General features: G+C 27.9%; 2 protein-coding genes across 12 annotated transcripts in view; one reads left to right on the top strand and one right to left on the bottom strand.

The window, feature by feature from the left end:
• Nucleotides 1-84: 84 nt before the first annotated feature.
• On the top strand, nt 85-16,833 carry LOC114121275 (uncharacterized). Its single transcript, XM_027983529.2, has 11 exons — nt 85-434; nt 12,310-12,372; nt 12,486-12,572; nt 13,366-13,526; nt 13,685-13,790; nt 14,543-14,631; nt 14,780-14,930; nt 15,592-15,660; nt 15,764-15,894; nt 15,996-16,080; nt 16,507-16,833. The coding sequence occupies exons 1-11, from the start codon at nt 311-313 to the stop codon at nt 16,620-16,622; spliced, it is 1,182 nt and encodes a 393-aa protein (XP_027839330.1). The 5' UTR covers nt 85-310; the 3' UTR covers nt 16,623-16,833.
• A 136-nt stretch (nt 16,834-16,969) lies between these two features.
• Nucleotides 16,970-25,354, bottom strand: part of LOC114121276 (potassium voltage-gated channel protein Shaw) — a 127,724-nt gene continuing 119,339 nt past the window's right edge. For 10 of the 11 annotated variants that reach the window (XM_050203944.1, XM_050203941.1, XM_050203948.1 and 7 more), the window contains one exon: nt 16,970-19,423. In XM_050203944.1, the coding sequence (XP_050059901.1) occupies nt 19,308-19,423 (116 nt within the window). In that variant the 3' untranslated portion in view covers nt 16,970-19,307. The remainder of the gene's footprint in view (nt 19,424-25,354) is intronic. The other variant, XM_050203951.1, reaches the window with a different exon arrangement.

Genomic DNA, 25,354 nt, shown 5'->3' with positions numbered 1-25,354 from the left:
ATGAAAATACTATGTCAGCGGCTATGGCTACAAGCGACGACGCGGAACCGGTCTTCCCACTGTACATCTGTACGGTACCAGTCAGAAACGGAAGAGGTGTCGTTTCAGTTCAGTTCGGGCCGGTCGTCTGCACGCGTCACCTACAATATTGCAATAAACTAACGGTTGTCCTACACGGAAAAGTTACAATCCATCGTCGTCCAAATAGTAGTGGATATCCCTGTGTCACGGAAGTAATATTTTATTACAATACATTATCTCGAATGCCGCACAACGGTCGGTGATCATCCGGTCCTAATCACAGACGACCATGAACCTGGTAACGTCGTCGCCAAAATCGCTGCTGTTACAGTTTTTGCTGTTGATAGCCACGCATGGAGCTCTAGGTTGGCCGTGGCCGTCGTTAGGTGGGCCTTCTAGAGCCGTCGGCAGAGGTACGTATACAACCTTTAGGAATAAAATGCGCGATTATGAATTTTTTGATTTTGATACTCAGAGAGGTCAAATAACGCACCAATATTGAATAAAATAGTATACAATAATATGTTTATCGTATGACTCGAGAACTTGTTACTTTTTGTACAATGACATCATCGAAAATAATCAAAATCTGTACTTCCACTTGGTTCGACTATATTATATACAGTAGGAAGTTTGGTTTCCTGAGTGCGGTAATGTAACATAACCAAAAATACGTAATTAATAAACACACACAATAATAGTATTAATGCTCGGTAAAATTTCTATAGTTTAAAACTAAATACTTTGAAAAACAAAAACGGGATAAAAATCTTTTAAAGGTATAGATTTACACCCTTGTCAATGATACTTTTAAAACTCTTGTAATTATAAACTCATATTGTTTAAAAACTTTTTGGATATATTATATACTATACAGTATACCAATACACATCATTCATAACATTTTATATGTAACAAAACATTTCAGTTAATGTGCATGTAGATTTTTTTAAATTCACTGTCTCGTTAATAATATCTTAATTTAGTGTTTTTTTTTTATATTCCATAAAATCAATATCTTACTGACCACTAATATTGAGCTTGCATAATGCAAGTAGTACAGTGACGTAATAGTTATCACTTATCATTATAAAAAACGTTTACCATGTGATATGAAATACAAAAAATTACGGATTAACTTACTGGTGGAAATACTTAAAAGACGTCGAAAAGCTATACGGTGTAGGGAGTATGGATTTAAAATAAGGTTAGCAATGTATTTAGTACACCTATTTATTATTTATTATTATATCTAATGTTTACTATACGTTTATTAAATTTGACCGGAATTTTACGTAAAAAGTGGAACATGGTTCTAGTTAAACAGGTCACATCCATGCGTCGCCACCGCTCACCATCGCTAGTGTTCCACATATTATTATCATTATTAAATAGAGAGCGGCCTCAGCCGTGACCGTCGTCGTGGTCATTGTCGTCCTTTCGGCAGTGACCAAAACGAAACCGGCTACTAGATAATGTTTTACGGATAACGGTGTGCACAAGGCCGCTCGTAGTTGGTCAAGTTCAAGAGCGATGTTTTCCCTCTGACGAACAAAAATATAAACTAGTTTACTCGCTTATCGCTAAGCACAGTCTTACAGTTTAATATATTATAATAAAAGTATAATAATATTTTTACATCACCATAATCTGTATACGTTTCCGCATCAATGTTTTGCATTTTCTTAAATCATAAATCCAAATTAATATTTTACTGTTATATATTATTATATGAGTATGGAGTTTGACTGTATTGAATCTTCATTTACACGAGTTACAGACTAAATATTTTTTTTCAGTTCAGTTTTTATGATGTTTTAGAATTTCGATATGATTAAGACATAATATTTCTAAATTTTGCTTAAAAAATCAAAAATTATAAATAGAAAACATTACATTTCTAAAATTGATTAGGTAGAAAATATTATGTAGACAATTTTTTTTTTTAGTTGATGAAATTGACAATTTTTACTGTTTTAAGTTGGTATGTTGAAATTTAAATAAGTCCATTTTAAATTGAGCTATTGTGGAAAAAGTATAACATAATAAATCATGCGTTTTAATTGATGTCCATAATTTATTACATTTAAATTATACCTATTATTGTTCGGCTTTTTGATGGAAAGAACTATTTTTTGATATTAAGTAAAATATTATAAAATTATGGCATATAATATGGAAGCCACTTTGTTATCTAAGTTATCTTTCAAAATCAAATGCCATATATTTAATCAGGTTATACCTAGCTGAATGTAATTTATCACTCAGTGTTATCGCATAAATACGTTTTGTGGTTATTATATTTTCACAGCGTGCTATCATGGCAATACTAGATTAGAACCTATATTTATTATAATAAATTTAATTAAAAAAAAATAAAAAAAAAATAGTATTGTACATTTAACAGTTTAAATGGTATATTTCGTTTAATTACGCGAAAAGTTTGTTAGCAATATAAGGGGTGGGGGCAATAACATAATATATTAAATTAATAAACAATTAAGTTATGATCACAATTACACATTAATAGGTATACACACATTTAGAGAATAATTGATTATATTATATTAATCACTTCAAAAAAGGACTATTAAATATTCTCTTGAACTTTTAGTACTAATGAGTAAAAATACACTTGGATCATAATAATAACGACATACATAGATATAAATTGCTAATTAATTAAAATGAAATAATGCCTTGAGTATTGAAAACGATTCGCTAAATTTCAAACTATTCTAATATCTAATATAAGATATTTATGTGCATATATTTAGAGTTCAAAAAAATCGTATGAAATTAATTTTGATGAAACTGTCATAAAGTATTTTATTTAAATGAAAAATAAAAATAATAATTATGGTCAACATTTTAAACATTATCTATCACATTATATAATAGATAACTCGCAACGTATTTATTATATTTTTTAGAAAACATTTTTGAAGCATTACTCTACACCCATTATTTATATCGAAATCTTCTGTAGCTCCAAAAATCGATTTTTGGACCGATAATAAAAATAATAATGTACTCTACAATTTTACGTGGATGTGAGACGATTGTACTGAAAATAGAAATCATTGTCGACTTATCGTTGTTTCGCGAGTCTATAAAGCCTGGCTTTTAAAGATAATAATATTAAATTGTATTCTATAGATGAATATGCCATATATAGCATATAACTATTGCTGTTAAGAAAATTGAGTAACCAAACAGAAAAAAGGATACACAAAAACACAGTTTCAGAATTTAAAATGTATACCTATATAGTACATATATAATTTGTATTTTTTTTTTACAAATATATAAAACGCAATGGGACGTATAATGTAAATGGAAGATTAAACGCTATAGCAGCAGCTTTTATAATATGTGCACATATATTTTTATATATTTTTATTTCATACCTACTACTAAAAAAAACTTTTATTGATGTATTTTTAGGTTTGATTTATGATGTATGGGTTGAAAACAAATTTCTTTAATATTGGTGATATACAATAAACATGTTACACAGAAATACAGCATTATATATTATTATAAACAGACAAATGTAATTGTAGCTTTCGATATGTTCTGCGCTTCATTTTTCTAACGAAATCTTTACATTTTATCCTTTATTAATATAACACAATACACTTAATAAAATGTGATCTAGTTAAAATATAATATAATAAATCATAAATCTTTATCAAACCACTATCACTAAAATCAGATAAACTGGATTTTTTTTTAAATGCACATTTTTGACTACTTTTTGAATTAAATTTTAAATGTTAAATAAAGAATAAAAGAAAAAAATAAACTCTATTGGGCTCAAACGTTTTTTCTCGTAACAAATTTATATTTCAATTTGCAGATTAATATTACACATTTAATCTTCTTTAGTAAAAATTAACATTATAAAAATAAAATGTTATTGAAAAAATAATGTAATTCTAATTGACCTTAGTATGTTAATACTATTTTAATATAGTTGGATAAAATAAATTATTTTTTATTCAATATCTTTTATTGAATACAAATTATTATGAAAATATATCTTATTAATTATTACTTAGGTTCCATAATGTTTTAAATTATACAAAATTGGATGTAATGAATTATTAGGTAAAATATAATCATTTGAGTAAATACAATTAGTTGAAATATTAGTTATAGGATTTAATATGACTTCTCGTTCTCTTAAATAATAACAGCTCATTTAACTTGAAAATAATAATAAAAATATAACGTAATATTGTATGATAGATAGTTTTTAGAGAAAATTATTAAACATTTTCTTCGACGGCATAATTATTAATAATTGTTACCGTAATTTTATTTTCTAACAACATTACATTATTATTCTAGGTAACTGAGTTGTGCCATACATCAGCAGAACACGTCCCAATTAAAATTAATTATTGAAATTTACAAAATTATAAGTGAATTATTAATTCGATAGCGCTAAACACACTATTGACTTTAGATTGTTCAATAACAACAACTTACACATTTAATATTTCTAATTAGATATTATACGTTACGTGCGTATACTGACGTAGCGTTACGTTGTTTTTGTTCGTTCGAGGCATCGATTTTACTGCCGATGATAAATGTCTAGAGTTTACATTATAATTTTTAATAATAAATATGAGTTTTGAGATATCATAGTCATTACACTCGTAATAATTTATCATTCCTTGCTGTGCAAGGGTAATATATATCCAAACAAGATACACTATAACCGTTTCACGTAAGTACTGTAAGATATATTCTTCTTATAATGCGCGTTCTCGTTTTACCGATTCATAATTCAAATAGGTACCTAACAGTAATAATTTCGTATCTTCTGAGTTGAATTGCTCTCTTTTATTGCTATCTCTTTATTTGCGTTTAATGATTCATTTAATGCTTCGTCTAAAGATTCTCTATGGTGTCGATGTTAAAAAATTACCTATTATATTATACTTAGTTCGAAATTTCCATCAATATTATAGGATTTATTACTCAGCCAACCCGATTTAATTAAACGTTACAAATTTTTCAACTTCTTTTATAGACATTTAATTGGTAGAAATCGTTTTTCAAATTAAAAAAAAAAAAAAATGGATAAAAAATGTTATCAACATTTTATTTCTACACTAATTGATCGTATCTATTATAATTGCAGAAGTCTATAAAAACTGTTATTAGTGTTATCTCTGATAACCAAAATATAATATAATTGTATAAAAATAATTTCTAATGTAAGATATTATTATTTTATGTAAAATTATTGTAAATAACAAATATTATTGCTACCTACTCTCATAGCTAGTACAAAAATACCCACTCGTATACTTACTGTGTTTTATTTTATAATTAATTCTTCCTGGCTTTTTTATTATAAAAAGTTCATGTTTATGCCACTTACCACTTGTATATGAATTAATACATAGTTGTTAAAAAAATTTTAAGTACCTCATACTATGTCGATTATCTTTTACACAAGTTTAATTACCCTAATAATAGTATATTGTTCTGTGGGGCCCATTAATATAACCGCTTTCTTTGAATAGATTTTTTAAATAACCAAATAATATGTGACATTGTGAAAAATTGTGTATTTTAAATATGCTAATAATGTAATATTAGATCTATGGCAGCAAAGAAGATTACGAGGATCCCTCGTAATGATGAGACATTCCTTAAAAATTAAAAAAATTCAATTAATGCAATTCAAATATAAAATTCGAAAATATAAAAAAACATAATATGATCAAACAATGTTAATTGTTTACTGCTTTGAGTGTAATTAAGTCTTTTAAAATATTGTTCTGAACGGTCACCCGAAGATCAATCAATAAGGTAAAAGAGTTCGAAGAGTTATAAGTAGCGATGTTCACTATATTAACAATTTCAATATAAAAGTTTAGGGTACTAAAAAAAAAAAATCTTTTACAAGCCATTATCTATAATTAGTTCTTCACTATAACTTTGGAATAATAAAGGAGAAACAAAAAATAAATGTATAAACAATATATACATGCATTAAATTATACCTTAGAAATCTATGCAGTAGTGACAATTATTATTGGATTATTGGATATTCGTATATAATATAATATATAAAACACAATCACAATAAATCATTTATCATTTCGATTTTGTCAGAACGCAAATAAACAGCTTATTAATAAAATCTTTAGAATCTCCATAATTTCATGGAAAAAATTAACATAATATTATATAATTCGATGTCAGTAGGTGTCTCTATAATATCCTTAGATATAAGAAAATGATCAGATATGGATAAGCCCGACGTCAAGTCATATAATACCATAGTATATAGTGTATACGTGCACATTATATTTATAGTGGCATAATACGTTTTTCAGCAGTATGTGCACTCATATATATTATGTGTATAGCGATATCCGTTCAGATTTAGTGATGTGGCGGAGGAGGAGATTGTGACATATATAGCGATTTCCTTTGGCTTTTAAAGAAACGGGTGGTTGTAATGTAGTGCCTATAATATACATAATGTATCATAATATACAGTTAGTCTATTTATATGTCTACACTTATTATTTCAGACTTAAATTGTGTTTGATTATTTAATTTAAATTTAAAACAAAATTATAGCATTAAAATTTTTTTACAGTCATAATTTTGCTGGTTTTAGTATTTTAAGAAGTATGTTTTATGCAATATTCCTATACAAAAATATCTAACTAAAAATGATATACTTATACAAATCTTCAATAAAATAAATATAATTTAATTTTAGATTCTGATTGACTTTTAATACTAAATTTTGATTTCTGATACCGAATTATTGGATCTAATTTGAACTTTCGAAGGTTAAAAGTAAAATATTGTTAGCACTTTCCAAACAATCAGGAAAAATTAAAACATTATTACGTTTTTAGGACATTTACAATGATATTGAATTTATTAATGAATTTCTATTTGACACATCTACTACAAGTAATTTCATCAATGACGTAAAATACGTAAATTACGTAAAATATTCTTTGTATATATAGTCGTATAACTATCATATTAATATATCTTTAATCGTATAAAATAGTAAGGAACGCGCAGTAAATTTCCAAATAGTCAAAAGGAAATAATAGACATATGAACATAATATAATGTAAACAAATATTTGTTCAGGATTTCAAACATGACTAGAATAAATCAAGTATAAATGTATTAAAGAGAAAAAAATGTAAATCTTTAATCATAATATCGGCTGTTATTATTTTTTTTTAATCTTAAAGCAAAATAATTCAAAATTAAACGTTATTTATATTGAAACAATATCGTTAATGTTTATTTATATATTTCACTGCCGAATTTTGATAGTATTTCTTGATAGTACTGACAAGGTATTAAATTAATATTATACTGATGTTATACGAAACTATGTAAACAATTATAGTATAAGATTTTGTAATAATTGATGAGTTTTTTTTGTGAGTGATAATTGATAATTACGACTGTACAGCAAAAGTTAGAGACCATATTATTGCCATTGTCAATATTCATTTCTATTGTGTCATAATATAAAGTGTGCATAAAAGTATAAATAGAGAAATAAATGGAAAGTCATACAATTGTTTTAGATACTACGTAACCTATGCGATGACTGAAAAAAAAATTGGAATCGAAATGAAATATATCTGACGAGCAAGACGGTAGGCCGTTATTATTTCTGTCAATATTACAACGATCGATCGACTATGCTTATTACTGTTTTCAAAACAAGTAGCGTATTTCACTGATAGGCTATAATAAAATGTAAAATCAATATATTGAGGATGATACATCATATTCGCAGCTCAAAATTAAAGGCATTAACATGTTCCTTTTTGTTGGAGTTTTAGATTTATCATTATAGACTGTAAGTAAGCTTTATTTTTTTTTTAAGTGCTAAAACTACTTATATTTTTTATATATTTAGATATATTTTTAATCAAAAGAGTACATGGATTTCCATTTCATATTTGAGTATTTAATGATCAAAATAATTTTTAATATTAATTATATATTGTACAACTTTGTAAATGAAAGAATAATCTCATTGATCCGAAGTATTAATGTTACGGCATAGATTATCATGACTAATATTTTTTATATGATATGTATTAAATTGTATATTATAAATTGTCTGTAGATGAAAAAAGAGTAGAAAATGTAGTTTGTATGTTTGTATTGAAAAATAATTCTCTATAATTTTTAATGTTAACATAAAAGTAAAAAAATAAAATAAAATAGTAATCATAAATGCATTAACATTTAGTAGTTTTGTAAAGTATTAATATTATTATCCTATAATTAATTATAATAGTGATTTGACTGGGATGTATAAGAGATTGGGACAATAACCGACTGTTTTACAAAAAACATAGTTTTAGAAACGATAGTATTATTGGAAATATTTATGTGTATACCACTATGACGTACGCTTACCAGTTACAGTACCGATCTGATATTATAAACAAGTTATTTGTAAGAAAGATCTTGTGTTCATAAGAGCTAGTTTGGTAACCCGTCTGCCGTCATGTTGTAATATACTCTGGTGAGTCTGAAAGAAAAATTGAATTATTATCACGCAAAAAACCCGTCGCCAAATATTAATAATAACCATCTATCACGTTGACAGTCTCTGGGCAATTAGCTATATAAATTCACCCACGAGACGGTAGTAAAGTTTTCGAGATACACGCATGTAACACAAACTAGTTCAAAAGTCGTTGTACCTCGTACAATTTTTTTTACGTCCGTATAATATGGTCGTATTATTGTACGATTATATGGTTATTAGCTTATTACAATTATTGATCACTATATTAATATTATTTAAAAAAATATATTGAAAGTTCACAATTATTACAATAATAATAAAATATTGATCAGTTTGCAGGCATTATTATTAAAAGAGGCAATTCATTTTTAAAATCGAATCAAGTTAATATTTTCTCTCTATATTTATTAATTTTAAACTTTGAGAATTAAATATGTTGTTTGTTATCGATTGACTTATTACTTCACGTTCAGTTTAATTTCGCTTGGCAACTTCAGTTAATTGATTTTATTGACTAGGTTAGACTATACCTTTGAATTGATATATTTCTCTATCAAAACTTATACTTTTGATGTGATTCGGAGTACGCGTGTGCTACCATGAATTATAGAATTAAAAAAAAAAAATAAAAATGCAAAGAACGCCTAACGTACTCGATATAAAACCATTTAAAAACGCGCCTCGTTTAAATTAACGATGATGGATGGATGGGAAATGGTAAATTTCTCGATGACTAAAATATTTACCACGGACACTTAATATAATTAATACGGCGACGACCTTTTTATTATATATTATACTTGTCAGTATAATTTTTAAAATGTAAATCCCTTTCTCGGTTTTTAATTTCCGGGAAACCCGAATTTTTGAGAGTTTTTTTTTCCTATCCAAATATATACATATTATTACACAATGTATTATAAATGTATATACATGTACGTCAAATGGTTATTATTATTATTAGGTATCGCGTTTAAACGTTTTCGATAAATTAACGTTTAAAATATTTAACGTATCACTCACAACTACCAACATAATAATATATATTATGGCGGTTGTTATTATTATTTTTTGTGTGCAAAAATCGTTCCTTAAAATATTCATCTTACCGGTGACGATAAATATTCAACGAGAGTACGTTTTAAAAAACAATGAAGTATTCATTTTTCTTGTTACATAAAAATATATATATTATTACATTCACTTTGCGTAGTTAGGTCTATAGAGACGTTTCACGGTTGGGAAAAAATTAAATTTATTAGTCAGTGAAAAATCGTAATAAGCATGCAGCTAACAAATTCGGTCATATTATTGTCAAAGAGCTATTTTTATTTTTGTACTTTTACGTGAGCTTACCGTATTGGCGCTTTATATGTATGATGAATGGCTTCGTAAGAAGTTCTGACATGTCCATTGATTTATTGATTTCTCGAAACCTATAGCTAGAATTGTATATTTATAAAATATCAAATAAAAAACTCTCTCTCACACACACACACACACACACACATACACACACACATATATATATTGATCTTGTGAAATATATATAAAAAAAAAAATAAGATATTTGATTGAAATTTATTAATCTACTTCTTTGTTAATTTAATACATTATTAAACAGTGATTCTTTTAAAAAAATAAAAAATTAGGGCGAATGAATGTTAGTATATTGTTGATAAAAAAAAAAAATCCTAAACATTATAAAAAGATAACTTAAATGGATTCCGATGTCTATAATTTTATTATTATACATGTAATCCGTCTATTGGCGAACATGATTGTGGGCTCAGAATACAATATCACACCCCACATGGCTGTCAGGAGACTGATTGCATTTTTTCGATGGTGACAGCATTATAATAATATATTAGAGTAGTAATAATAAATAATAATGATAAAAAAAAAAATCCATTCGTGTAAATTACATTAACATAGATACGCGTGAACACGCGGTGATCGATAAGTGGTAATTTACACGTTTTGACAAGCAATACTTTATATATATATATTATATGGCGTTTTAATATCGTTCGTAGATCATCATAATAATGTAATGTAGTCGTCCTGGTCACATATATATAATATATAAAAGCACGTGTGGTACACTATTGTGGTATTGCATTGTGATGCGAATGATCACTGGAAATTCACGTCGAAGTAATCAGAGAGTAAAAAACCCGCACGTACGTCTGTCTTTGCCGTATTATATTATTGAATTGTGTTATAGAGGGTTATGGTGACGTTTAAAGCTATTATAGTTAGATTCCGGGTTTGGCTCAAATATTTCATTTACCGTCGTCGGTGTTGGCGGAAAATGTACGAAATAAAATTTCGTCTTTCGTATACCTAAACATGCTCAGTACACTCGTTTATATTGCATATTAAAATAACACTACCATACTGCAAGCAATTTAACTTTTGAATTTGCTTATTAATTTTTCAAATTAAAAATCGTCTCAACTATCTAATAAAAATAATAACCAATATTCAATATACCTACGTACAATTATCGTTATTGAGCCGGTTTAAAAATGGTACAAAATAATTTAAATGGTTAACATTAACAATTTATTATTATCAATTAGTTAACTACTCTTGTTAAACGCAAAATACCTACGTCTCTAAATAAAAATCTCACTTTATTTACTGTCAAAGATCACATATAGCACACAACAAATAATAAATAACTTTAAGGCAAATTTTAAAACCACACAATCTACTTAATACTATTCACTATATCACTGCTTGATAAACCATTCAATTTTACAATCTTCTCATATTATATACTTTCATGTAATTCTGTGGTAAGTAGGTAATTTTAGAAAACTTCAAAAAAAAATTATAGTTTTGTTTGTATATATAGTATAGTCATATGTTATGAACAAAATTAATAATAATAATAATGTTTAAAGAGGCGTGACCGATAGAGGTTCAACCGAAATTTGTTCTTTGTGTCCTTTGTGTATTAGACAAGATTATTACTGCTCATCATAAAAATAGCATAAATTATATATTTATGTATATACTGTATATATATATATATATAATATGTTATAAAAAAAATATTTATAATATAATATAATGAATAGTCTCAAAAACTGTGGTGGTTTGGAGATGACACCACGACAGTTGACGATCGTCGTAGAACGTGTGTCGGGATAATGACCGCTCCTAGCTCGCGCGGTATAATTTATAGTGTGATAAATTATGTAATAACTATATACATATTTTTGCTTGACACACGAGCAGACAATCATAATTTATTATTGTATTTAATATTGTATTATTATAACGACACGCGACAGATAAAAAGATATTCGTTTCGTGGAAAGAAAAAAAAAACGGTAATAACAGAATTTCGAAAAACGCTACTCTATAGGTATGCCAATATATGCACAGTAAGTAGCGCACTAAGCATCCATATCGGACGTCACGTAATCTAATTACCTCGTCAGATCGTCATTTGAGAAAATTGTTCGTTTATCACGGTATAATAATGATAATAAAATATGTATAGCGTGTTAATAGTGATCGGAGCACGACAGTCAGTTGTCGCCACCCCGTTTCTCCCACACACACGATAATTTTGGACGTGCGCTAGGATTTTATTTTGCGTTCATGCACATAATATGATATGATGCGATACGCACTCAAACATAAATTTATATATATGCACGATAAATGCTCGTGATTAATCATGTTTTGGAATTGGTTGTTGGCAGTGTTGAATTTCTTCCCGGTGCCGGTGACCGAAGAGTGCCTGTCCGACGATTCGCGGAGAACGGGTAAAGTATAATATATTTTTATAACCGCGCAATGTAGCGATCGAAGTATATTGTTACGAATCGTACGGATGGATTTTTTTTTTTTAATTAAAATCATCACTTCGTAATTTTAGGTCTATGTTTGAACACGTATGAGTGCAGAATACAGAACGGAGAGTCTCACGGCGCTTGCGCTTTGGGTTTCGGAGTTTGTTGTGTTTGTAAGTATGATGTACACACCTTTTATAATAAATTATATATGTTTATGCACAATATTATCATATAGTCATATTTTAACGCTGTTATGCATAGGTGTAACGAGATAATTTTTTTTTTTTTTTTGTTAACATTTTAATTAAAGCTGTATTTTTTTTTTGATCTCGTCGAGTTACGCACCTATGTCTATCATCGCTGATATAAAAAGTCAGTTTTCACGAATCAGAATAGTTTATGTATTCCCCTTTATTCCACAGTGGCTTATCTGAAGGAAAGTGTCATCGCGAATACCTAATGGTGGATGTGCTATTAATATAGCTATATTTATTGTGATATTGAATTAACATAATATTATACACGTTGTGCATAGTAAATATATATATATATATAATTGAGTAAGATTTACGCACATATACACATTATTACATTTAAATATATTATATTATAACGCTCTTTAGTCAGTGTCACGAGTCTATAAATTTATTATAATTTCGATCTTTTTATAATGCGAAATATAAAATCTTTCGATAAAATACATAAAATATACACATATATAAATAGTTTATCTAAAAAAAAATTATACGATACAGTAAATGGGAGTTTTCATATTTTATACACCTTCTTCAAAATAAAAACACCCATTCCACACGCCACTGTTATGCCCTGCAAGTGAATTGTCATTCATCACCATGATATATTGTGTTGATTGTTCTAATAATATAAAATATGATATATGACGGGTATTATAACTATGATAAACTATATATATATTATATTATCTTGTATGGTTTGTCGCAGTCACATCGTCCTGCAACGCAGAGGTAGCCAACAACGTTACGTACTTTGTCAATCCAAATTTCCCGGGCCTGTTGAACGACGTGGGAGAATGCTCGTTGCGCGTCAAGAAGATATCCAAAGACATAAGCCAGATACGATTGGACTTTGTAAACTTTAATCTAGTGAGTCGCTTAACAACCACGGTCTTGGGTGGGACTCGCCCAGCTATTTCTCTCGAAACAATTACACCTATATAGTACAATAATAATATATTTTAACAAATTGACGATTGGACAATTCCGACTCTCGACTCTATAACGATATTATTGTTCGATTGCAGGCGCAGCCCAACAGGAAAACGGGAGTGTGCGAGACGGACACGTTCGTCGTCACCGGCGGAGCGTCCAACGACCTGAGGATTTGCGGTCTTAACAGCGGCCAACACGGTAAGTCGTTGGGTACACGGCGGAAGACTCGCAATTGTGTCAAATCCGGGTTCACTATCTACACATACGCCTCCATAGTTGAAAACAATAATTTTATAGCACGGTCACGATCGTTCGAATCATTATTATATTCGCGCATTCGTAATTTATCGCGTTATAATATTCTATCTACCACGTGTCACCACACGAAGTTATGCGGTTTAAACCTAAACGTTGCGATGCATATAGCGCGTGTTATACGCCGGTGTAACAAATGTAAGTGCGTTCGCGTTATACCGGAACAATGACAGTTGTAATAATCGCGTGCGAATACTATACACGGTAATTTGGTTGGATGCGTGCTAGCTTGAGGGAAAACAACAAATACGAGAAGGGAGGGTATACCACGGTGGATAGGTTAGGAGTGACATAAAATGCTACATTTAATATTATATATATATAATATATATATAAAGTGGTTAGGATCTCATTATAATTAAAATTCATGACAATGCTCTAAACAATTTTGGGCTACTTTTTTTTTTAATAATAGCTACTATAAATAATGTAGATACACCTACGCGTGTCTTGAAAGGTCGTTCATTTTTTTTTTTTAACGAAATCGATTTTTGGTAGCTCCAGTTTCTTCTTCAGGTTTTCACCGTGGATTTTTCATTTATTCACTCGTTGCAGTATCCGGGTTCATAAATTAAGTACTTTATTATAATATCATTGTCAAAAACGACTAACATTTTATTATTGTGATTTCACAGTATATTACGATATGGACGACGAGAAAGACTATATTACTATCAACATTAGACTGACCAAAGGCAACTACAACCGGATGTGGGAGATTAAAGTGAGTGTACAACTTACTACTTACCTACATTACAACAGTTTGTCGTCGTTATATCGTCGTTCGGATATCGTTAATAATTATCAACAATTATTGTCGTCATATTGCGTGTGTATTACTGAATGAACTATAAGTTATTTTTATAATATAGATCACCCAGATCGAGTTCTCTCAGCGTGCGCCAGCCGGATGCCTTCAGTATTTCCACGAAGTTGCCGGCACAGTGCAAACGATGAACTTCGCGGTCAATGGCCGACATTTGGCGGACCAAGACTACGTGATTTGCATACGACAAGAACACGGTAGGTACCTATATAATTAGCGACGTCATATATACAGTGTTATTTGAACTGCAGACCTTAGAATCTTTATTCAGAAAATGATCTAAGTAGTTCATAGACATAATATAGAACCAAATCCATGATCTCGATCAATTTTTTTAAGCTACCTATAATTTATGTAAGTTATACATATAGCATATAGTTACCTCAATAGTTTGTATAACTTAAAATGTTTATAAGGATAGGTACTTGCATAGTATAAATACCTAATTTAACATATTTTTCACTTAATTATTATTATAATTTTCTATAATTTAATCTTATGAAATAAAAAAAAAAAATTTTTTACTTTTTATTCTTGACTAAACGTTTTAAGAAAATAAAAATTGTTCTTTTTATTATTAGATTACATTTTTTTTTTAAATTTATTATTTTAATCCTATATTCTTATATATTGTAATAATTTTAACTTGTTCTTTATTTTCACGCTGATGAGTTTTAATTGGGGAACAGTGTAAAATATGAATGCATAGGAGAATATTATAGGAGCGAAAGCATAACTCGACACGCCCTTTATTCCACCAACACCACTGACTTCCAAAGTTCACAATTTCACATAATAATGATAATTATTATTTTATCGGTTAACCATGAAACCATTTAACTAGTTTTGGCGTTACAGGTATGTGTTCGATCGCGTATGAACCGTGTGACGAAAATTCGTTCAAGATCGGACCACCGATATTTTCAGGTGAGTTGAACGGGGGTTAATATATCAATATTATACATTAAATAATCATATCGCATTAATACGATAATTTAAAACTCTTATTGTTTTTATCATTGTCGTATAGACACAGGAATCGAAGGTTCGGGAGACGAAGGTGGCAGTGGTCCAAGCGGGAGCCAGGTGGTGTCCATGGACGTATTCCGGGAATGCAGCGACCGTGTCATGATGCCCTGCGATTCCGAAGAATTCATAACGGTTGGTATCCTCATCCACTAACTATAATTATAATATTTAAGCTAGATCATTCGTTTTTAAACACGTGCATTTTGTTTGTATTGTTTATTTTCATTGTTCAGCCTCAAGGAGGACCTGGGATATGCGATCTGCTCCACTGTGGAAATAATTTCTGCACAGACAAAGAAACGCCGTGCCGGATTGAGAGTGAGTAAATAATATCACTAAATTCTAGTAAATTATAGAGAACGATTTGTGTAGCGTATAATATAATATTATACGAGGTGATGTTTTCAACACGAGGCATTATAGAAGAATTTCCCTCCGTCGAATCTCATGCGAAATACTTTAAAATTATTTTAAGCGATAATCGTTTTGCTTATTTTTAAACAACAGACAGTAATTATTTATGTTCCATATTCTCAAGCTCAAACGTAATAAGAATAATTTCGATAGGTATAGGTAAAAATGTGATCCATTAACATTCACAATATATGTATTTTACATGCGCAATTTCGACAGACGGCGTTAAAAATGTATTTACCGTGTTTGTTATAATAATATAATCATACATATCTACTCTGCAAAGTTATATCAACCGACTTAGTTAGTGTTAACTTTCTTTCGCCGCAGGTAGCACAACTCCATTCGTGATGAGAGTGCAATTTGGACCAGGAAACAGGGAAGAAAACCCCGAAGACAACTTGGGAATGTGCATCAGATATGAACAACAGCAGTGTTCGTCGTAAATTTGTTTTTGTTTTATTTCGCACTTAGCGTGCCACGACACAAGGTGTCGCCGACCGTGTGAGAAGTCGGTGATAATGAACACATTTGGCGACATCGTGTGCGCCTCACCGAATTCAACGCCACCAAAGATTACACTTCAAGCTTAATATACTGATACTTACTATTGTATTTTTACTCTTAATATTTAAATAAATATTATACTCCTTTGTAGGTTCTATAATATTATCAATCACCATACAATACGTTCTGGGTTATGGATAATCTTATGTGTGTGTATGTTCCTATTTTGAATTTGTTAAGTGATTATCAAAAAGAATAAATAAATAAAAAAAAATACACAGCCAGAGTTTGAACGACAATGATGTAATAAAACTTTATAAAGAAATAACATAAAAACAACCTTAAAAATCACAACCAGGGAACGTAAAATGAATGTCAAAACATAATAATATAATCATAACTTATACAATTAACATAAAGAAAAAAAAATAATATACAAGAAAAAAAGTATTCGTGGACAGAAACAGAATTTAACTATAAAACATAATAATTTGATTATAAATAGATAATAGAATTATCGTATAATAACATGTTCATGTTTAATTATAATAATAAATTTAGTTCTAAACGAGTATAAAATGTTTTTAAATACAATATTTAAGTGTAACGTTTAATACATATGATATAATTTTTCATAAACATTTTAAGAACGACATTATTATATATATAATATATAAATGAGAATATGAATTTGTATTGTTTATCGAAGCAAATTATTATTTTTGTCTAATTATTCTTGGTGCATTCAAAAAATGATCGTAGATGATACTGCTACGCATAAATGATCTACTAGAGTAATTATTATGTACATAAAAAATTTAATAAATTATATAAGTATAATATATATATATAAATAATCATCAATGTTTTTTTTTTAATGTTTTTTTTGCCGAATAATATTATTGATAATAATAATAATAATAATAATAACGTGTTGTAACGCAGTTGTTGAATAGAAACAAAATAATTCTGTGCAACACATTTTATATATAATTATATAATATAGTCTATTATTTATTTTATATTTTATTATTATTTTTTTAAAAGTGAGCAAATTTTTCTCTGTAAAACCGTACAAATCCCACAATAAGGATATTTTCAATCAACAAAAAAAAAGAAACTATTATTATTATTATTGGTTTGTTCAGCTGTTTCGTATTCAACGACACGCATAATAATAACATTTTACATTATACACATAATATTTTTAGTAGGTACATACGTATATAATAATATTCACTTGGGTACAGAGGTCAATCCACCGCCGATTATGGCCAATATTATATATATAAGTCCGTTTCAACTATAATTAAAGACATGTTTGCCATGAATATTTAGCTATCTAATATCACAATATATAAATACATGTACGAGGTGAATTTTTGTAACGCAAGACACTGTGAAAAATAGCTTTTGATTAAAAGTAGATTATGTTATAATATATTAACCTATTTATTTGTATGCTCTTTAAGAATATAATTCTTTTGTCAGAGAATACATCATTTATAATAATATTTATATAATATACAAAATTACAATTACCTATACTTGGACCAATAGTTTATTGTTTATACAGTTTAGATGCTAATTTATAGACGAGTGTGCAAGACTAGCGAGAAATAGCTGCTAAATTTTAAAAAAGTATAAAAACTAATGAAATCTATAATATACTAAATAATATAATATAAAATTATGTATATGAATTATAGGTAAGATAAAAAAAAAAAAAATAATTTTTTGCATAAATTGCATTTCAAACGTATTAATACCATAACTTGTACGGTCACTTAAAACCATTTATAATATATTATTACAATACATAGTTAATATTGTGACGTTTTATATGAGTGTCTCACGTTAAAAAAATAAATTACCCCGTAATCCGTATGTATTATAATATTATATACAGCCAAATGACCATGGTTTTTGGTGGGAGTGATGACGATTTGTTCGATCGTTTATTTTTAACAATATGAGAAAACCGTTAACGAAAACGAAATGTTGCTTAAAAAAAAAAAAAAAATTAAACAAAAACAATATATTTACATCACGTGTTACTGGATGCGAATACATTAGCAACGGAAGGCTGTATTATAATATTATTATATTAACGATGACGGTGAGAGGGGGGGGGGCGTAAATACAATATTATTATACTAATTAGTGGCTGCTGCCTGTGTAGGTACCTTCGAACGTCGTGGATCTTTGGTCAGAACTTAATGCATACACATTACTTGGTCGTGTTTTGGTCGTTTTTTTGTGTGTGCGTGCAGTTTTATAGTATTAAAAGATAAATTTGTACATCATATTATTATATAGGACTGGAGTCTCTCTAACGTTAATAATAATAATAATAATAATAACAATAATAATATTATAACGCTATATATTATTATAAATAAATATACCTACTGCCGTCATATAGTAATAATAATACTCGGAATACAAATTACATTATATTATAATATATTATATATCATAACGAGAGTGTATATTATTATTGTTTTCTCGAGAGAAAACGACGAAACTTAAAAACGAAAAAAATAATAAACGATTTTGATCCTTGATTTTCACTCGTATTTTAGAATAAACGTTCCACTGCCACGGCGATCCGCCGTAGCCATTCACGTCTTCGTGGCCGACTGTTTCCTCGGACCGCCGACGCCGCCGACACCAGTGGACATCACCGGTTCAGCTTTAACTCCCACGCCGTTCGGGTTCAACGTCATCGCGACGCCGACTGCATTCGGAAGATGACGATGAAAAAAAAAACAAATAATACATTGATCAATAACACTGTAATGTCGCTTTCTATAAATAAGTTCGTAAAAGGCACGTTTATTTATCACACAATATATTGTCATTGTCATCAATACGACGATTGATTTGGAGTTCAGATGCTGCAACTACACACAACTAATAAAATCATTCAAAAATAAAGCGACAATTTTATATAAAACTGATAAAAGCACTTATTGGGATTTGGGGCACGGACACATCAGTTGCCCGGCGATAAGCAACATATCACAATATGCCATGTCCTAACTAATCACAATTTTCACAATCGTCGAGATAAAAATAGCGTCTAGCAAAATATCTTCTAAAATAAACAAAAGCACTAAAAATAAAGCAAAAATGCACTAAATTTCTATAATTCTAAAAAAATGCAAATATTTATTATAAAGCGAAATATTTTTTCTGAAAATAATCTTAAATACGATATGAGAAATAAAGGATTTCCATTAGTTAACTAAAAAAGTAAATAATAATAATTACAATAATTACAAAAAACCTAAAATATTATTACTATGATAAAAAAAAAAAAATGGTAAAATTTATCAAAAATAGATTATACGAATTATGTAACGACGGTTTACGGTAGAAGAAAAGTGTAAGTATAATATACTATATACATTATATTATATGACTAAATAAAATTAAATATATTATGTATCTAATATTACTGTTTCAATGTCCAATTGGTATTTGGTAAACAAAAATAGATAATAGATAATATTACAACAATATTATTTGCTATAATTATTATAGTAAACGTGCACACCCGACCTGCGTTTATTTCATCCGACCGTAAAGTCTACATAACATTAAATCAACATAATAATATTTGCCCGGCTTTATACTATATATATATATATTGTATTATATACTATATATACTTATTATAATGCAATATACCCTGCCGGTTGTCGATATTATGCGTATATAATACTATATATACTTGCTTAGGTAGGTACATACCTCTCCTTTAATATACACCGAGCGCTGACAAGACGTTCGAACGATGAAATTATTTTATAATGGAATTTATTAATAATATAACGGGCACACGACTGTCAGCAGAATGAATTTAATTTTACATTGGTCGAAAATTACGATTTCGTTTACTCTCGCGTTTTAGATTCTAAATGAACCGCAACGGAGGCGATCGGATTATGTTGGAGTCTGACGGTTAGACGTTTTGAACACTATTAATTATTATAATATATTAACACGAAGGTGTATATTATTATATTATTTTGTTATCATTATTAAAATATAATTGTTATCTAAAGCGCGAAGCTATTATAAAGGTATTTTTTAAGCCAAAATTTGTTTTTAAGTATTCGTTATCGTTAGTTTGATTAACAGATTCCATTCTGCCGCACATAACGATTTATTTTTGAATAGAAAAAAGCCTGTAGTATTATGAGTAGGTGAGCAGATATTATAACAAAAAAATAAAATACAAATAGTAACTACTATAGTTTCGAACGTAGGTACTTACACTTATCATAATCAGGTTACTAATAAAATTAATAATAATAAAACATAAACTAAAATGAATATATTATGTATTATAATTGAATAGTAATAATAAAATAAAAACACATTAAATATTTAAACGATAAAATATCATTGTAAGTGATATCTAACATTTGATAAGAATATTCGGTTTGATTTAATAATAATTATGACGGTATAGATTTTAAATATGATTATTACTACCTACCTATCTATTAATAATTTAATTGTTATTTTTACCAATTATTGTAACCTATCGGTTTATATGTTAGAAAAATATTATTTTTCTATTTCATCGTGTTTATGGTTTTCTTAAAGTATTTCACTAATGTATGAGTTAAAATAACGCTTATTTTATGTTTTGAGATCGTTAACTGTGTCGAAATGTGTACTATACTATGATTATTGTGGAGTTGGTACATGTTTAGAAAAAATTGATTTTAGTTTTCATTTTTTTTTTTTTGTATCATTTCATCTGTATTTTTAAACTAACATTGATACGTACATTAGTTATACCTATTTAATAATGAGAATTTGCGTTATCAAGTAGAACTATATATCCTTTAATAATATTATGTCTCTAGTGGTTTTTTCACTTATGAAATTGTTTTTAACAATCAATAGTTTTCTCTTTATGTACTCATGTAATTATTAATAAAGTATATTTCATGATAAAGTCGGTACAGATAATATATATATATATACTGTTAACAAAATAAATAAAATAAACAATTTAAAATTTAAAACATCTCTTGTATATAAACAAAGAAATTTTTTTATTTCTTAACTATTGTGATGTTGGTTCATTTTTGGTAATGATGTAGAATTTATATAAAAGATTAATGACAAAATATATTGAGTTATAGAAAAATAATTTAAATACAATTATGAGTAAATAGGACAAGTGACTTGCAAAAAAGTAGTATCTAAATGAAAATTAATGTCACGCAAGTCATGAAAAGTAAACAGATTTAAATTCATAAAATAAATTTGCTGTACATTTATACTACAAATTTATAATATTATTTAATATAATTATTTATCATAAAACATCTGGGGTGATTCCTACGACTGTTACAACTTAACTAAGCTATTTCCTAATAATAATTTATCATTTAATGATATATTTTTTTCTGAATTATGATCTATAATTGTTTTATTATTTCTATAAATTTGATTAAAATAATGTTTTAGTCGAGTTTAAATAAATTTAACCATTAATGTTTAATTTAAGTGTAGGTACATATTGATAATTAATTTTGTTTAGAGTTTTAGACATGTTCTTCGAGATGCTTAAAATTACCTTGTATTGATTAAAGTTTTTAGATGAAGTTTTTTTTTTTTTTTTTAGTAAATCAAACTAAATTTGAAATAGTTATAGTTACAATTCTAAAGCTTACATTTTTAATAATAATATGTACATAGCTTACTATGTTATAGTTTTTTTTTTAATTTTCTTTCTCGGATTAATTATTATGCTGTATCTAGGTATGAACCTACTCGTATATATTATAATACATTCTTATAATGAGTCACTGAGTTTTTAAAAGGCATTTAAAAAACTCTATAAAAATGTATTGATTATAAAACGCACCAACAGTATAAATCAATAAAACTAGAACTAGTGTAAAATACTATTTAATATTTATGTCTTCTGAATTATTAATATAAAATAGTTGAGAATTATTTAGTAGTAACTCAAAAAAATATTATTTGCAGGACTTGCAACTTTTTGATACTACTTATATGACGTATACTATTATTATATGTGCTTAAAAATACTCATTTTAAGCAATTTTAACTATGAGCTTAATTACACCATTTTACTGAACGTTGGTATTGAATTATACGTTAATAATAGCTGGTAATGTTCTGTGAAGTTAAATTATAATAAATATTATTTAAAATACTTGATTTTTATTTATTCGGCTAATCTAACGTAATTCTAATGGATTAATAAACTACTAATTTTAATTCAAGTATATGATAAAATATCCTTAGAAGTGCGTATAATATATTACACCGACAGACAGTCTCTGTTCAGAATTTTTTTTTTCGTATACAGCGAATTTAACATTGGATTCAAATTTATCACATCCATTACAGTGAACAACTCAATACGTGGTACACTTGATATTTATTGTAAAGTACGAGTATATGCTGAACTTTCCGGTTTATTAGATCCCCGTTTGTAGCACGGTATAATAATTATACGAGTACACCTGACAAACGATAGGGAATATTGTCAAAAGCCATCGTAAGTTTTAAAATTGTAAAGAATCATAAGTAATATACAGAATACACGATTTGAACGGGTTCCGGTGGATGTCGGAAAAGAGGAAAAATAATATATTGTCAAAATTTGTTTTCGCGAAAAGAGACGTGGACCGAAAGAGTTTCCGGAATAATTGTTAATGAAAACGATTTCTTTAGTAGGAAACAGCAAAATTTATTCTACTCGCGAACTCTGCGTCTTTGCTTTATATATAATAATCTGAGTATAGGTGCTTTGCTGATAGTTCTGTTTGGTATCTCTTATACTGTTTGTATCACATACGTCATGCAGTATAAACATATCACAGATATATAATTTATATATATTATGATGACATAGCGTCAATTAATTTTGAAAGTATCGTGTCTTTTCCAAGAACTGTCAGTTAATGTTTTTGTGTTTTAAAGTTACTTTGAAACTTAGTTTTGTTACATTTCAGTTCGACGGTAAATATAATTTTAACATCTGACGACTATTTAAAATTAAGACCAAAGTTTGAAGTTTACATTCACACTTAAAAAAAGTAAATAACGCCAATATACCTACATGTTTATTTAACAATTACCCGTGAAACTATTTTATTTGATTGGGGAAAAAAAAAACATTTGTGTTCTTAATTAGTTTATATTAATTATACACACACTGGTTGATTATATTTTTGTACATAAGGTATAATTTTAGATACAAATATTTCACTGAAATAACGTGGTTAAAATTTACCCGGCTGAAAATGTATAATTATTGAATTTCATCGTTATTTATCTGGCTACGTCCGGAAAAAATTAACCTAAGTTGTGATGTGTGTAGCTCTTTAGCATAATAGCATGTACCTACCTATTGTACCAGCCTATACATAATTCATTTTTAAAGAGAAAGATAAAACATGTTTTTATCAATAAAATCTTAGTCCGTGTTACCTTGTATCCACTATAAGTTGCATGTAGTAGGTACTATAGTTTTTACACGCATAAATATTAGTAAAATATAGACGGTATTGTTGTTAATAATTCACGAAACGTAAAATTTAAACGAATTTAACAATATACTCGGTGACCCTATATCGTAATATAGTTGAACCCGTTTGATATGATCGTCAGTTGTCGCTTTTGTATCCCTTGATGACGTATTTTCAAATATGTGCTCAAGTCGTCGAGGGAAATCAAAATCTAGTCACGCGTAAACAATAGGAGATGAAAATAATTTCGATTTCCTAAAATATGCGTACGAATATGGGGGCATCCCAGCATGTATTGAAACGATAATATGACAAATTCTGTTGAATTTATCGGAAACTATAAAATATAAAATATTATAACATTATGCATGAATACTATGTATAATATATATATATTATATAAGTATATGTATATATATATATATATATATATATATATTATATATATATATATTATATAGTTTTTTAAACATCGACTTAAACTCATTGTATTGTAAAGCTAAAGTGTAAAATTGTTTTTGATAGTTAGACTTACATATATTCAATTCACAGGATGAAATTTAAAATAGGCCTTATGAACAAATTAAGAATTTAATATATAACTTTTTTAATTTTTCTGTCAACTTAAAAAAAAGGAATTTCTAGTTGAAATTCACGTATGAAATTTAATAAAATATGACAAAGTAATATATACATTATAGTAACTTATATTACCTCAAAGCTTATATTTATTCTTATCTCATAAATCAATACTATGGTAACTTACAGTACTTCAAAGATGATCTGTTATTCCTGGTTTAATATAAAACTGAATAATATTTAATAAAACCAGGATATTATAAAAAAAAAAAAAAAATCAATTTTATCATATTTTTTTATGACTGAGGAAAGGAGGCTTATTACTATTACGTATTTGCTAATAAAATGTTTGGCTCGCTTATAGTTTCATAGATAATTTTAAAATATTTAATTTTTAAGTTCTAGTTTCCAGGATTTATTTCAAACCAACCAAAACCACGCAAACGTACCTGCAAAGTTGCAACATTATGTTTCACAATTGTGCACGCTATAAGACTTTAATGTTAATTAATCATAAAGCTATTGGAACATTATCCAATAGGTATCCGGTCAACGTTAAC

The sequence above is a fragment of the Aphis gossypii genome, chromosome 3 (assembly GCF_020184175.1).
Source record: "Aphis gossypii isolate Hap1 chromosome 3, ASM2018417v2, whole genome shotgun sequence".
Classification (NCBI taxonomy): domain Eukaryota; kingdom Metazoa; phylum Arthropoda; class Insecta; order Hemiptera; family Aphididae; genus Aphis; species Aphis gossypii.
This window is presented reverse-complemented; position numbering and strand designations above follow the sequence as displayed.